This window comes from Chelonia mydas, chromosome 3 (genome assembly GCF_015237465.2).
Source record: "Chelonia mydas isolate rCheMyd1 chromosome 3, rCheMyd1.pri.v2, whole genome shotgun sequence".
NCBI classification, from domain to species: domain Eukaryota; kingdom Metazoa; phylum Chordata; order Testudines; family Cheloniidae; genus Chelonia; species Chelonia mydas.
The window spans coordinates 53,329,374-53,343,106 of record NC_057851.1 but is presented as its reverse complement, the minus strand read 5'-3'; the positions used below and the strand labels follow the sequence as shown (position 1 = coordinate 53,343,106).

Here is a 13,733-nt window from a genome sequence, read left to right as displayed (position 1 = left end):
CCTCTTTGAATTGGGCTTGCCTCCAGCTGCTGAGTTCCTGAAACCCTCACCCACCTCAGTGGTCTCTAGGATTCCATCCCCCCACCTCTGGACTTCCCTCTAGGACACATCTTCCTATGCATTCTAGAGTGAGGTGTCCCTTGCTCAAATGCAACCTGATGGCATCCAGCAACTGGGACCATCTTCTCACTGATAGGCAATACACTCTCCTCCCCCTTTGAGGAAAAGCTGCTTTTAGCCACCGGGCAGTAGGAGCTGGTCTCAACCACACCCACCCCTGATAGCAGACTGTTTTCCACAGCTGCAGAGGAATTAAAGAGACACTCTCCCATTCCCCAAGCAGTTCCTAGGACTTCATCCTTTCCCTCTGGGGTTTCAGCACAATATTGCTCCTTGCTGCTGACAGACCCCTTGACAGCCTGAGCTACACTGAAAAAGTCATTCCCAAGTAACAATTGTGTTGGGCTACCACGTATTGCAGCCACAGTTAATTCAGCTTCCAAATCCCCAGCTTCTATGTGCACTTTAGCCAATGGCACAAGGATTTTGTGACCTCCTACTACAAAGGCTCTGCCATCTGCCCTGGCAGTATGCCTTTCTCCTGAACAAGGTCTCTTCTGACCACAGAAATTTCTGCACCTGTATCCCTCCACCAAGATTGTTCCTTGCCATTAATTCTGACAGTCCCTATGTGCTTCCTGCCTGGCTGTGCAGAAGCTACTTTTACAAACCCTGTATGGTAAGTGGCAATTGCCTGAGGTGCCTCTACTCTGGGTAGCAGCATTCCCATGAGTTGCTTGTTGCCTGTTCCCACTCAGCGCAGGGCATTTATTCCTAAGGTGCTCAGGGGAATTACAATGATCATACCTTCCGGGCTCTTCTGTTTTTACAGGGGACTTGGGGCAAGGACAAGAAGAATGAATTTGGGGAGATGAGCATCCAGCCTCCCATTCACCCTTCCTTTCTCCAGGAATAAAGCAGAACCCTGTTTCCCTCCAAACTTAACCCCCTCTGCCTGTGATTTATTTCTAATAGATACTTGGGTTTGTTCAAATTGATCAGCTAGAGTAGCACATTCATCAACAGTCTTTACCTTTTTATCCCATAAACACTGTTTTACATCATCATTACATAAATTCAGGAAATGTTCCTGAGCAACAAGATCACACATTTCTTCAAAGCTTGTAATATCTTTTCCCCTTACCCACTTATCCATCAAATCTCTCATCTGGTTTACATATGACACATTACTCATTCCAGCACCTCTCTTAAAGCTTCTAAATTTTATTCTATATGTTTCAGGTGTAATCTGAAATGGTTTTAAAACTATTTCCTTGAATTTACCATAATCTGAAGCATCTCCAATTGGCATCTTATTGAATATATCCAGTGCTCTCCCAGACAACTTTGCAACCAAAGTGGGCATCTTTTGGTCTTCAGGAATCTCATGAAGTACACAGCAATGTCCCCTGTACACAGGACACAATTGTTCCCATTTGTGGATTTTCGGAGAGGTGGGACTCCCTGGTGTATGGGGGTGCTGGTTCTGCTTCTTTATCAAGTCAAGTTCATGCTTCCTTTCTTTTTCCCCTCTCCTCCATGACTAGCTTCCAGGCCTCCATTTCATTGTCTTGCAGTTCCAGGGCTCTCTGGTGTGCAGCTTTTTGCTTGGCCTCTTCTGCTTGTATGGTTCTCTGGTGTGCAGCTTCTTGCGCATTAATCTCCATTTATTTAAGTTCCATTTGTCTTCTGTGCTCCTTCTCCCTCTCTTCTGCCTGCAATCTGCCATGCTCCAGCTTCTTGCTAGATTCACGTTCACTCATTTTCCTGTTTTTCTGTCCATACTTCCCTTCCCCAAAATAAGCAAACAGAAAATAAACTGGTAATCACTTTGACGGACCTCTAGCCACCACACTTAAAACTCTGTGCCACTGTGATAGGTTCCCCTCTGGGATGCCGCCTGGAACTGGGGTACCACTGAGCCACCTGACCAACCAGACTGGGTTCCCACTCACTCTACAATGTTGTGACAAGCTGCAGACATGCTCCCGGTCTCACACTTTCATCAACCCACAGATAGAGACGCACCCAGCTGCAATAACATGTAGACAAGCTTTCTGATCAGCCCCAGCATCAGAAGGCTTCTCAGCTAGGGCACTTCCCCCTCTGGAGGGTAAACCCAAAATTATACTGTCTTGTGCTGCACAAAATTATACTGTCTTGTGCTGTACAGCATAAGCTCATAAAATTCGCCCTCTCCCTCAATGTGGAGAGAGACAGGCAACAGCTTTCTGCCCAAGTATGATTTCCACACACTGGTTTTAGACAAAACAAAACCAAGTTTATTAATTACAAAAGATAGGTTTTAAGTGATTATAAGGGATAGCAAACAGATCAAAGCAGATTACCTCGCAAATAAAATAAAAATCTAAGCTTAATATACTAAAGAGATTGGATACGAGTAGCAAATTCTCACCCTAAATGATGATTTAAGCCATCTGCAGAATTCTTAAAAAGCAAGCTGCGCTTGCTTGCAGCTTAAAACCTCAGGTATTCCTTTCACAGGCTAGAAATCCCTCTAGCCTGGGTTCAGCCCTCCCCCCAGTTCAGTCCTTCTTCCTCAGATATTTTCAGGAGTTTCCTTGGGTGAGGAGTCAGTGAAGAACCACAATGATGTCACTCCCCTGCTTTAAATAGCTTTTGCATATGGCAGGAACCCTTTGTCTCCAGGCTTAGTTCCCACGCCTTTTAGTGGAAAAACACTGGTATTCCAAGATGGAGTCTAGTACCAGGTGACCTGGTCACATGACCATGTCGGGTCACATCAGCCATAACTCCTGTTTTTTGCATCCTCAAGAAGGCCCCCCAGTGGGAGATTAGCTTCTTCTAAAACCTATTATTCTCCCTAATGGCCCTTCCCAGTCAGCCATCTAGACTGATTGCATTCTGCCTAATGGGTGTTCCCCAGGTGTAAACACATTTTAATAGATGCACAGACAATATTCCTAACTTCAGATATCAAAATGATACTTGCATACAAATATGATAATCATATTCAGTGAATCATAACCTTTTCAACGATATCTTACATGACCTATCTTGCACAAAATACATCATAGTTATGCCATAATCATACCATAATGATATTACTATGAAAAATATGGGGTGCAATGCCACATCTTTAATGAGAAATGCAATCAAAGTTCTATTTTTCATATAGAAACAGGCAAACTACCTAATCCAAACACAGATTCCATGCTCCACCTCCCCCAAAACCATCTCGCAGGAAGTGGTTCTCATTCCATCTTCCTTTCTTAGCATCTACATCCATAGTGTTGATATGGCATACATGAACTCTATAGGTCTGGAGATCAAGAAAATGGAAATCTCCCAAATCGCAGCATATGGTATTTCTCTCACTTTACTGTAAAAATTCCCCATTTTGATTTTGTCCTCTCTGCCCCTCTCAGTTCACCTTTTACAGAGTTCCATTCCCCTATATAGAAGCTTAACATTTAAATGAGGGAAGGTGAAACAGTAGGCTACAACATGCAAGCTTCCTGTTTACAGTATGTTGCCAAATAATTCAGTTGACACAGCATCATGAGCTACATCTGAGAATCAATTTCAAAGTTTTGAGATGCACAGATTCATATACCAGCAAATAGTTCTGGGCTTTCCAGCAGCTGTTTGTGGTGGCTGCATTATGCTTACTGTTTTGGCTGATGTGGTTGGTGAAGTCAACAGCTTAGATGTCAGTTTTAGTAATGTGCCTAAGATAAAGTATGCAGAACTTAGTCCAGGTACAATAGCAGCCCCTGCTTTTCTGTTGGAAAATGTGCATGTGGTGTTTTTTAAAATAATTTAGAAATGTTTCTTCATTTTTATTTTTCTGATATAAATTCTGATATATATGTCCCATTACACACCTTTGATATATTCCTACAAAAAAGGCATTGCCTCCATTTAGCTTCATCAGATGTAAGATTGCAACTCTCTTGTTTTCACAGTCGCAAAATGTCAAATTCATCACATAAGTTCCCAAAACAAATTAGATACCTGTGCAAATAAATTGTGTGTGGGTGTTCTACTGGAAGAACAGCTCTTCCAGTAGCAATTGAACTAATTCTCAATTTTCCCTATGGCTAGAATCTGAGGTCTTAGATTTTATCAAACACTGTAGTTCAAATATCTAGGATGCTACCGGCATTATTTAATTTCAATAATATCTCTGGTGCATTATGTGTTTTCCAAACATTTGGAAGACACAATCTCTATCCAGAGGAGCTTACAGTTAAGCAAACATGGACAGCAGGTAAGGGGATAGTGGAATAAATATACAGTTTCAATATCAAATAAAAATAAATAAGATAGGGAAGTTATACCCAACTTACTCAAGCATGAAAGCATCCAATAGCAATTTTCTTGGAGGCAAAAAAACTAAGTATCATGAAATATGTGGTCAGACAATAAGACTAGATGACAAGTGGAAGTAAACCACATAACAGTTCTGGGCACATCATGCATTTATTCCCCACTGTGATTATTAATTGCCTACAATATGTTTTTTTAGCAACAGTATATTTAGAGATGTTCATGCAAATGAACATTTGCAGGATATCCAAAAGACTCTCTCTCCTCGCTTTCCACACTCAGATCCCTTTAAATATCTAGCCCTGTTCTTTCAAAGAGAGTTTTAATAGTACTGTGTTTGTAGAATAATTTGTTATTTCTAGTTTTTAAAGCCTGGTCTACACACAGAGTTGTACTGAAAGAATTAAAGGAGTGATTTTATATCATTTTAGTAAAACCAATGCAATTTTCTACATACACACTCTGATATCCATTTAAGCCAGGCTTATTGCAGGTGCAAGATAAACAGATATAAACGAGCCCACATACAAAGTTGCACTGGTTTAACCAAACCAGTTTAGTTTACCCCTAAAGCACATGTTCCAAAATACTAGCGTACACAGGAGCGCACCCACCACATGACTGGAAGTAGCCATTTCTGAACTGGTTTAGACCAGGGGTCTCAAACTCGAATCACCAGGAGGGCCACATGAGGACTGGTACGTTGGCTCAAGGGCCGCCGCCCCTGCCCACGGGGTGCAGCAGGAGGCTCAGGGCAGGGAGTTGGGGTGCAGGAGGGAGTGCGGGGTGTGGCAGGGGGTTGGAGTGCAGGCAGGGGGCTCAGGGCAGGGAGTTGGGGTGCAGGGTGCAGGAGGGGTTTGGGTTCCAGCCCAGCGCGGCTTACCTTGAGCAGCTCCAGGGTGGCAGGGGTGCGCACCAGGGCCAGGGTAGGCTCCCTGCCTGCCCTGGCCCTGGCTTCGGCCCTGTGCTGCTCCGCTCCGCTCTGGGAAGCGGTGGGCACCCTGTCCCTGCAGCCCCGGGAGAAGGGGGATCAGAGAACTCAGTGAGCTGTTCGTGAGCTGTTCTTGCCTGTGGGTACCTCCCCCGAAGCTCCCATTGGCCGCGCTTCCCCGTTCCTGGCCAATAGGAGCTTCAGGGGAGGTAACCACCGGCAAAAAACAGCTCACGGAGTTCTCTGCTCCCCCTCCCACTGGGGCCGCAGGGAAGCGATGCAGGGCCCTCAGCACCACGGGGTTGGCAAATCTGCAGGCCAGATCCAAAACCCCGAGGGGCCAGATCCGGCCCATGGCCGTAGTTTGCCCACCCTTGGCCTGGAGGTAGGCTGGGGACACGGCGTGCTGGGGAGGGGACCGGTGGGGCCGCGGGGAGCTTGGCAGGCTGCAGGGAAGAACCCGCGTGTTTGAGACCCCTGGTTTAGACTATAACCTTCAGTAAAAGATACTGCTAAATATATATATATATTACACACAAAAAGCTACATTAAGAGAATTATGAGTTATGAGGAGAGGCTGAGGGAACTGGGGATGTTTAGTCTACGGAAGAGAAGAATGAGGGGGGATTTGATAGCTGCTTTCAACTACCTGAAAGGGGGTTCCAAAGAGCATGGATCTAGACTGTTCTCAGTGGTATCAGATGACAGAACAAGGAGTAATGGTCTCAAGTTGCAGTGGGGGAGATTTAGATTGGCTATTAGGAAAAACTTTTTCACTAGGAGGGTGGTGAAACACTAGAATGTGTTACCTAGGGAGGTGGTGGAATCCACTAAAAAAAAAAAGTTTCCACTAATTTTGGGTGCCCACTGTGAGACAACTATAGCCTGATTTTTCAGAGTATTTAGCATTATATCGTACTTTATATGTTTGAAGCAAAGCTCCAATTAATTTCAGTTGCAGCCTTGAGTGCTCAGCCAATCTGCAAATTATCCCAGAGTCTCAAGTCAGGCACTCAGACAATGAGGAACACACAACTACTGACCATCTGTGGAAAGTTTAAACGAGGTGCCTAGCATCACATAGGAACTCTTTGGCAGAGGCAAGTACAGAATCCAATACTCCAGGACACTAGTCAATTGCCTTAAACATGAGACTATCCTTTCTGTTCCTGCAGTCTCCTGCCTCATTCATGACACACCTTTCAACTTCTAAATTAAGGATAGTATAATGTATACAAACAAAAGGCCCAAATTAAGATTGCTTTGTAACACGAAGGAACCACGAGGGGATGGAGCTTGTCCAGTCATGCCGTGGAGGTAACACATGCACAGCCTGATCAATACCAGGAGCTGTAGGAGGCCTGCGAATGCTCAGTGAGGATGGACTTGTCCACATTTTTAGCTGCTAAGAACTGAAGTAGTATCTACTGAGTATGTGCACACAGTGATTTTTCAAAAGCTTATAACTTGGCCAAATTTGGCCAGACATGGCCACCCTTTTGCCAAATTTCAAGTCTCTGCTAAAAGATATGGGGGCGCTTTAATTTTTTAAAGAAAAGGTCACCAGAATTTTTTAACATGGGTAAAACAATGTTTTCCTCTAGCTTTGTTCTTGGAAACTGCTGAACCATTTTGGCTGAAGTTTTCCAAAAGCTTTCAGCCTGAGGCAGACGGGGATGAAAATTTCAGCCCAAATGCTTAGAGTCTGGCAAAGTTATAAGCAACTGAAAAGCAAAATCAGAGGGCTTCTCTACACTAACTGACAGATCTGCGGGCAGCGATCGATCCAGTGGGGGTTGATTTATCATGTCTAGGATAGACGCGATAAATCGACCGCTGAGCGCTTTCCTGTCGACTCTGGTACTCCACCAGAACGAGAAGTGCAAGCGGAGTTGACGGGAGAGTGTCAGCTGTCGACTTACTGCAGTGAAGATACTGCGATAAGGAGATGTAAGTACGTTTACTTTAACTACACTATTCATGTAGCTGAAGTTGCATATCTTAGACTGACCCCACACGGTAGTGTAGACAAACCCTCAAAATGGGAAGTGTCAAGCAACCACAACAGCCTCTTAAGTGCCACCAGCCCTGCTTACAATAAACATGCATCTTTTTATGAATTACTTCTTTTGGGGTCATCTTATGTCTTCTTAATTGAGCATTTTGGTGCTGTTATGGTATTCTGTTCATGAGTACAACAAATATATTTGTCATATTTCCAAGCAGTGTGAGACAGCTGAGACTAGAAAATTCCTGACCCAATATCTGGAAAGATTATGCTTTATCATGAATATAAGAAGAATGGAGGGGTTTTTTTTTTTAAAGTAATATACTGTAGCAGAATATGTTTCTGGATGTTTACTGCCACAGTGCTTGCACATATATGTTCAGATTGAGGTCTATTGCCTGTAAAATAATGCTTCATTTATCGCTCGCCTGTGAAGGAGGTTAACAATAAAAGTTTTTATGTAAGTGACATAAAACATCTAAATGAATGAAGTTTAACTGCTGAATACATGAAAATACAAATCTTAAACATAGAACAAGATCATGTGCATGAATGTTAGACTTTCCTGTCAAAAAAACTGAAGAAAAGTTTGTTCTTTAAAACTTGTGTATTATTATTAACAAGTCTTCTAAGATTACATTTTATGGATAATTTGATCTAGTCACAGCTAGCAATATATTTCCCAATCTGCCAATATGCAACACCAGCCAAACAGTATAATCAGAGTTCAACAAGCAACATAGCTTCATCCAAATGTTTAGGACAGAATGCACTGAGATGGTGGTCAAGCCAGCACAATCAGCCCATAGGGTGTAAGGAATGCCTTGTATTGCTTTGTAGTGAGCCCTGCTAGCGTTCTGAAGATATGTCACCATCAAACTCCCAAAATAAATTGATTGATTAGGCACCCATCCTGGGTTCTAGGAGCTGAAGTGCGTCCTTCCTGAGGCAGACTCAATACCATGTGAAATCTCTGCGGGCAGGAATAAATAGGAGAATGCTGCCCCAGAGAGAAAATTCGACTGGGAAGACAGCAAGTGACCATGCTGTCATCTTCCTCCTCCCTGGGGTTTCACCAGGAAAGGGTAGTTTTGAATTTCTGAAGCACATCTCCAAGCTGGGCTGGCACAGCCCAATTTTGGGGCCTAGCCAACTGATTCCAAGCTCCTAATGCAGAACGACATATGCAGGCGGCTGTGCCTGTGCAGGCATTTCTCATGTCATTTCTGGTGCCCGAGACCCTGTGCTAGAGTTCCACCGGCACATGAAATGAATCTTACACCCTACATGTAATTTAAAATACTAACCAATTTCTATGGATAGTGGACAGCTGGGAAAAAGAAGGAAGCTTCAGAAATGCAAACATACAAAATAAAACTAAAATGCCTTTACCTTGGAACCAGGAAGGCCAGGAACACCCACGAAGCCATCTTCCCCCTGAAACAAAATGTACATAATCTTCATTATTTGGCTCTCACTCACATGAGCAAACCACAAGAAAAAACAAAGACTGCTTATTCCCAGCAATATTTTCAAACTAAATAGTCCCAGTAGTTTTACAAGTGATTATGGATCGATATTTGCCTCGTTAATCATTTTGTATATTATATGTATTTTTACAGCAACATCCTGGGTACATGCTGTATAGTTACATACTGCTAATTTTTGTTGCTTTGTATTTGATCACACTATATTTCACTCCCACATTCTTGAATAATGACTAGTTGCAGTGCATCAAGGAGTACTGCCAATTCTCTTTATTTTATTGAGAGTGACAGGATTTCAGAGGGTTCTGGAGCCCATCTTGTGATGACATAAGGAAGCTCCAGTTCCCTCACAAAGTTCAGCCCTGCCAAAAGCCAGAAGAGTCTCTCTCCTCCGCTCGTTGTTTTCACAATTTAAATTGCATATTTTAATGTAATCAGGGTGATTTAAAAACAAAACACATTCAGCAGATACTTACTAACACTCACCCTGTGAATCCTGTAGATTAGTCATGTCATGGAGCCTGCTTTAAATGTTGACATTTTTGTTTCATGTTCACACTTCAGTTACAGACCACAGAACACGCACATTTTCAAAGCACACTAAGGTCAGGAGGAACTGTCAATGTTCAGCATCTCTGAAAAATCAAGCTTTATGGGCCCAATTCAGTTTTGCCCTACAGCCCCTTTGAGCAAACTAGACTGGCACAAAAGGTCAATAGGTAGGCCTAAGCTCTTCCCCGAGATTACCCCAATGCCACAGGGCTTCCTGCCAGACACAGAACCAGCTCCTCTTGCTCTGTGCTCCCTCCACAGCAGCCCCAGAGCAGAAGACATTCATACATCCCTGGTGATTCTGTGCCCTTGCAACTTTCCATACAAGTCAGAACACCCTCAGGAGATAATCAGCCTAAACTGGGGGCTGAATCGGTCCTGTCCTTACACTGGCCCCAGCCTGAGCCATCCCTTGGCTAGATAAAATTGGGACTGTCCCGATATTTAGCCCTTTGTCCCACGTCCTGACTGATTATGATCGGGATGCCATTTGTCCTGATATTCAGGTGAGGAGACAGTCAGGGAAGTGAGACGGGAGGCGGGTGGGCGAACGGGGTGAGGAGGTGAATGGGGAAACGAGCGGCAAGTGGGAGGGAGGTGAGGAGGCAGGCGGATGGGTGGACAGCGAGGAGGAGAGCGGTGGTTGGGTGAATGGGGGGCCGGCACACTGGATGGACAGCGAGGAGACTAGCGAGGAGGTGAGCAGCGGGCAGGCAGGGGAGGAGGCGAGCTGCAGGTGGGCGGGCAGGATGGGGGTGAGAAGGCAGGCGAGCAGGGATGAGGTAAGCGGCGGTCAGGCGGATGGGGGTGCGCCGGACGGACAGCAAGGAGACTAGTGAGGAGGCAAGCGGCAGGCAGGCAGGTGAGGAGGTGAGCAGCAGGTGGGAGGGGGGTGAAGAGGCAGGCAGGCAGGCAGTGAGGAGGAGAGTGGCGGTCAGCGGGGCATGCTGGATGGATGGTGAAGAAAGCAGCAGGCAGGTGGGCAGACGGCGAGGAGGACAGCAGCGGGCTGGTGCGGGGGTGAGAAGACGAGCGGCGGCCAGGCAGGAAGAACCCATTATCAGCATGGATGTATGTCTTCTGGAATGGTGGTTGAAGCATGAAGGGACATATGAATCTTTAGCGCATCTGGCACGTAAATATCTTGCGACGCCGGCTACAACAATGCCATGCGAACACCTGTTCTCACTTTCAGGTGACATTGGAAACAAGAAACAGGCAGCATTATCTCCTGCAAATTGTAACCAAACATGTTTGTCTTAGCAATTGGCTGAAGTAGGACCGAGTGGACTTGTAGGTTCTAAAGTTTTACATTGTTTTACTTTTGAATGTAGTTATTTTTTGTACCTAATTCTACATTTGTAAGTTCAACTTTCATGATAAAGAGACTGCACTACAGTACTTGTATTAGGTGAATTGAAAAATACTATTTCTTTTGTTTTTTACAGTGCAAATATTTGTAATAAAAATAAATATAAAATGAGCACTGTACACTTTGCATTCTGTGTTGTAACTGAAATCAATATATTTGAAAATGTAGAAAACATCCAAAAATATTTAAATAAATGGTATTCTATTATTAACAGTGCGATTAATCGTGATTCATTTTTTTAATTGCTTGACAGCCCTACTTTTTTTTATTTTTACACAAATTTATTTTAAAATATGGCACACATATGCAATGAGCATATGCTAGGAAATAAATACTATTTGACTGATCTGACAGTGGCTCTCAACCTTTCCATACTATTGATTTATCTTGCATACCCCCAAGTTTTACCTCATTTAAAAACTACCTGCTTACAAAATCAGAAATAAAAATAGGTCACAGCATACTATGACTGAAAAATTGCTTACCATCTCATTTTTACCAGATAATTATAAAATAAATCAATTGGAATATAAATACTGTACTTACATTTCAGCAATAGTATATAGAGAAGTATAAACAGGGCAATGTTTGTATGAAATTTTAGTTTATACTGACTTCCCTAGTATGTTTTATGTAGCCTCTTGTAAAACTAGGCAAATATCTAGATGAGCTGATGTACCCCCTCGAAGACCTCTGTGAACCTCCAGGGATACCATGCACCCTGGTTGAGAACTACTGATCAATAATATTCTATTGAAAACAAAGACAGTGCAAATGAAAAACATGAACACACTTGCTACTGAGTACTGAGACTAAAACAAGCAGGCCTTTTTGTTTACTAATGATTCTAAAAGTTTCATAATCTCATACAGAAAATTCTTAGAAAATTAAACCTAGCCAGCCAGATGTTTCTATCATAAAATAGAGAAGATTTTCCAGTGATATTAAACTCTGTACAAATTGATAGAATTTTGTAACTGTACTTTTTTCCTTAATGGATCTGTCCAAAGAGATTGAGACCTGTCCAAAGAGAAATTGTCTAAGTCTTACACAACATTGCTTGATTTACACAGCTTTAAAACAAATCTAACCCATTAAAGTTCTGGGAGTCAGAACTGGAAGTCATTTAAACTCAATTTAACTTATTGAAATAATATCTGAAATGCAGAAATTGTAAATGTTAGTTTAAAATGTGTTCTACAACGGTAAGGGATTATTTGGGTTGTAAAAAAATGGCCACGCTTATTCAATATAATAAAATATATTATGACTTCTATATTAACAGTAACATTTGGGGCCTTGAGTAAAGGATACTAAAAGAAACACTCTTGGTCAATAATGAAGGCCCCAAGGCCAAATGCCTTATCTGAAGGAATTATTTTTGTCCAGAAAGGTTTCATCTATTCATCTGTTCCCTCTGCTCAAGATTCAGTGGGCCAGATCCTTAGCTGGTGTAAACTGGCATATGTCCAATGATTTCAGCTACAGTGTACTCACAAGGAAAAATGTCAGAGAGCTACACCAATACAAGCATGCTGAGTGTCTGGCCTGAGGTGTGGAGCTTCGTCAATCAGAGCAATATTTGTTCTGATAACATAATGGTGGTGTACTTAGTTAGCTGACAAACTTGTACCAACTACTGATTCAATTCAAGTAGTTCAGAGATACAGTTTTAGTTTGTCTACTGCCATTTGGAAGTTAAAGATTTTTCTCATGGCTGTATCTCCTTACTTGGAAGCCCTTTGATATATTCTAGGCATGGGTTAATAGGCTATTTGGATTAGGGAGAATATATACACAATGTATTTAGAATTCAAATAGTTGGATAATTTTCAGATTTCTAAATCCAAATATCATTGATTCCAAATATTAAGCATGACCATGGGATTACCTCCTACCCAAAAGCCCCAGGCCACCTCACCATTACTAATTTTGAGTGGTCTTTCAGGGAGTAGACGGAGGAGTATGGAGGCTCAGTAGCCTTGTAATCTTTCCCCCTGCCCCTTTTCTTACAATATATTTGGGGGTGGCTGGTTCTTCTCCAGTCTTTTTTATGGGGCAAGTGACAGAAGGAGGGCATTGCATGACCACATGTCCAGGGGGAATTGGCTACCTGCATGCCCACCAGCCCTATTCTGCTGCAGCTGGGTGGAAACGACTCATATTGTTGACATCCTTACTGCACTAGCGCTGAAAGCTGTGATACCTCAGACAGCACTGAACATATTATGCACCAGCTTTTCAAAGATGCTCAGCACCTATTGAGAACAAGTGCCCAAAAAGGGAGCTGAGATCCTTTGAAAATCTGGTTCATAGTAAATAGGGGAACACTCCATCCACTGACCCTCAGTCTTAGAGAGTTTTATCTCCATTACAGTATTCTCTACACCTGCAAGAATCAGGAGCAAGGAGCCAGGATCTGCACACTGATAACTGGAACTGTATCTCCCATAGAATAGTCCTGAGAACTACCACAAAGCATTGTGTTTTGGATGGGATTTTTAATCATTTTTTGTAAAAAGTGTTCACTGCTTCGGGGGAAAATCAGCTGTGGAAAATAGATGTAATTATACATTTTTCAGGCTGTGCCCCTTTCTTCCTTTGGTATGGCTCAACATAAATGCCACTAGCACACAACTTAGAAGAATCTCTATTGTCTAGTTAGGAAGCTCCTGCAGCCACTTTGCAGCATTACCAACATGACCTTGTCATTGCAAAATAGCTACACGTTTTTCTTAAAGTTCCATTAGTCTAATCTTTTTTCCAGCTCACTGGCTTGCATTACTACTCTGGAAAAATGCCCAATCTAAAATATAATGAACAACTGAATATCTCAAAGGAAAAAATAAGACACAGCCACTATTACACTATAGGACGTATGGTCTAAGGCTGTGTGGGTTCGTATTAGTCAAAGGTGAGACAGAGGGCTACACTGCAACTATTCCCTCCTCTGCTGTTTCTGTTTTGTCTATAGTCACTCTCCTAAAGGCAATAAGACTACTGAACACC

The 13,733-nt window shown here is 42.9% G+C and overlaps 1 protein-coding gene across 7 annotated transcripts in view; it reads right to left on the bottom strand.

Annotated features, from left to right (window-relative positions):
• COL19A1 (collagen type XIX alpha 1 chain) overlaps positions 1–13,733 on the bottom strand; it is a 316,775-nt gene that overhangs the window by 209,740 nt on the left and 93,302 nt on the right. For all 7 annotated transcript variants that reach the window (XM_037894282.2, XM_043542458.1, XM_043542459.1 and 4 more), the window contains one exon: positions 8,706–8,750. In XM_037894282.2, coding sequence (XP_037750210.1) covers positions 8,706–8,750 — 45 coding nt within the window. The remainder of the gene's footprint in view (positions 1–8,705; positions 8,751–13,733) is intronic.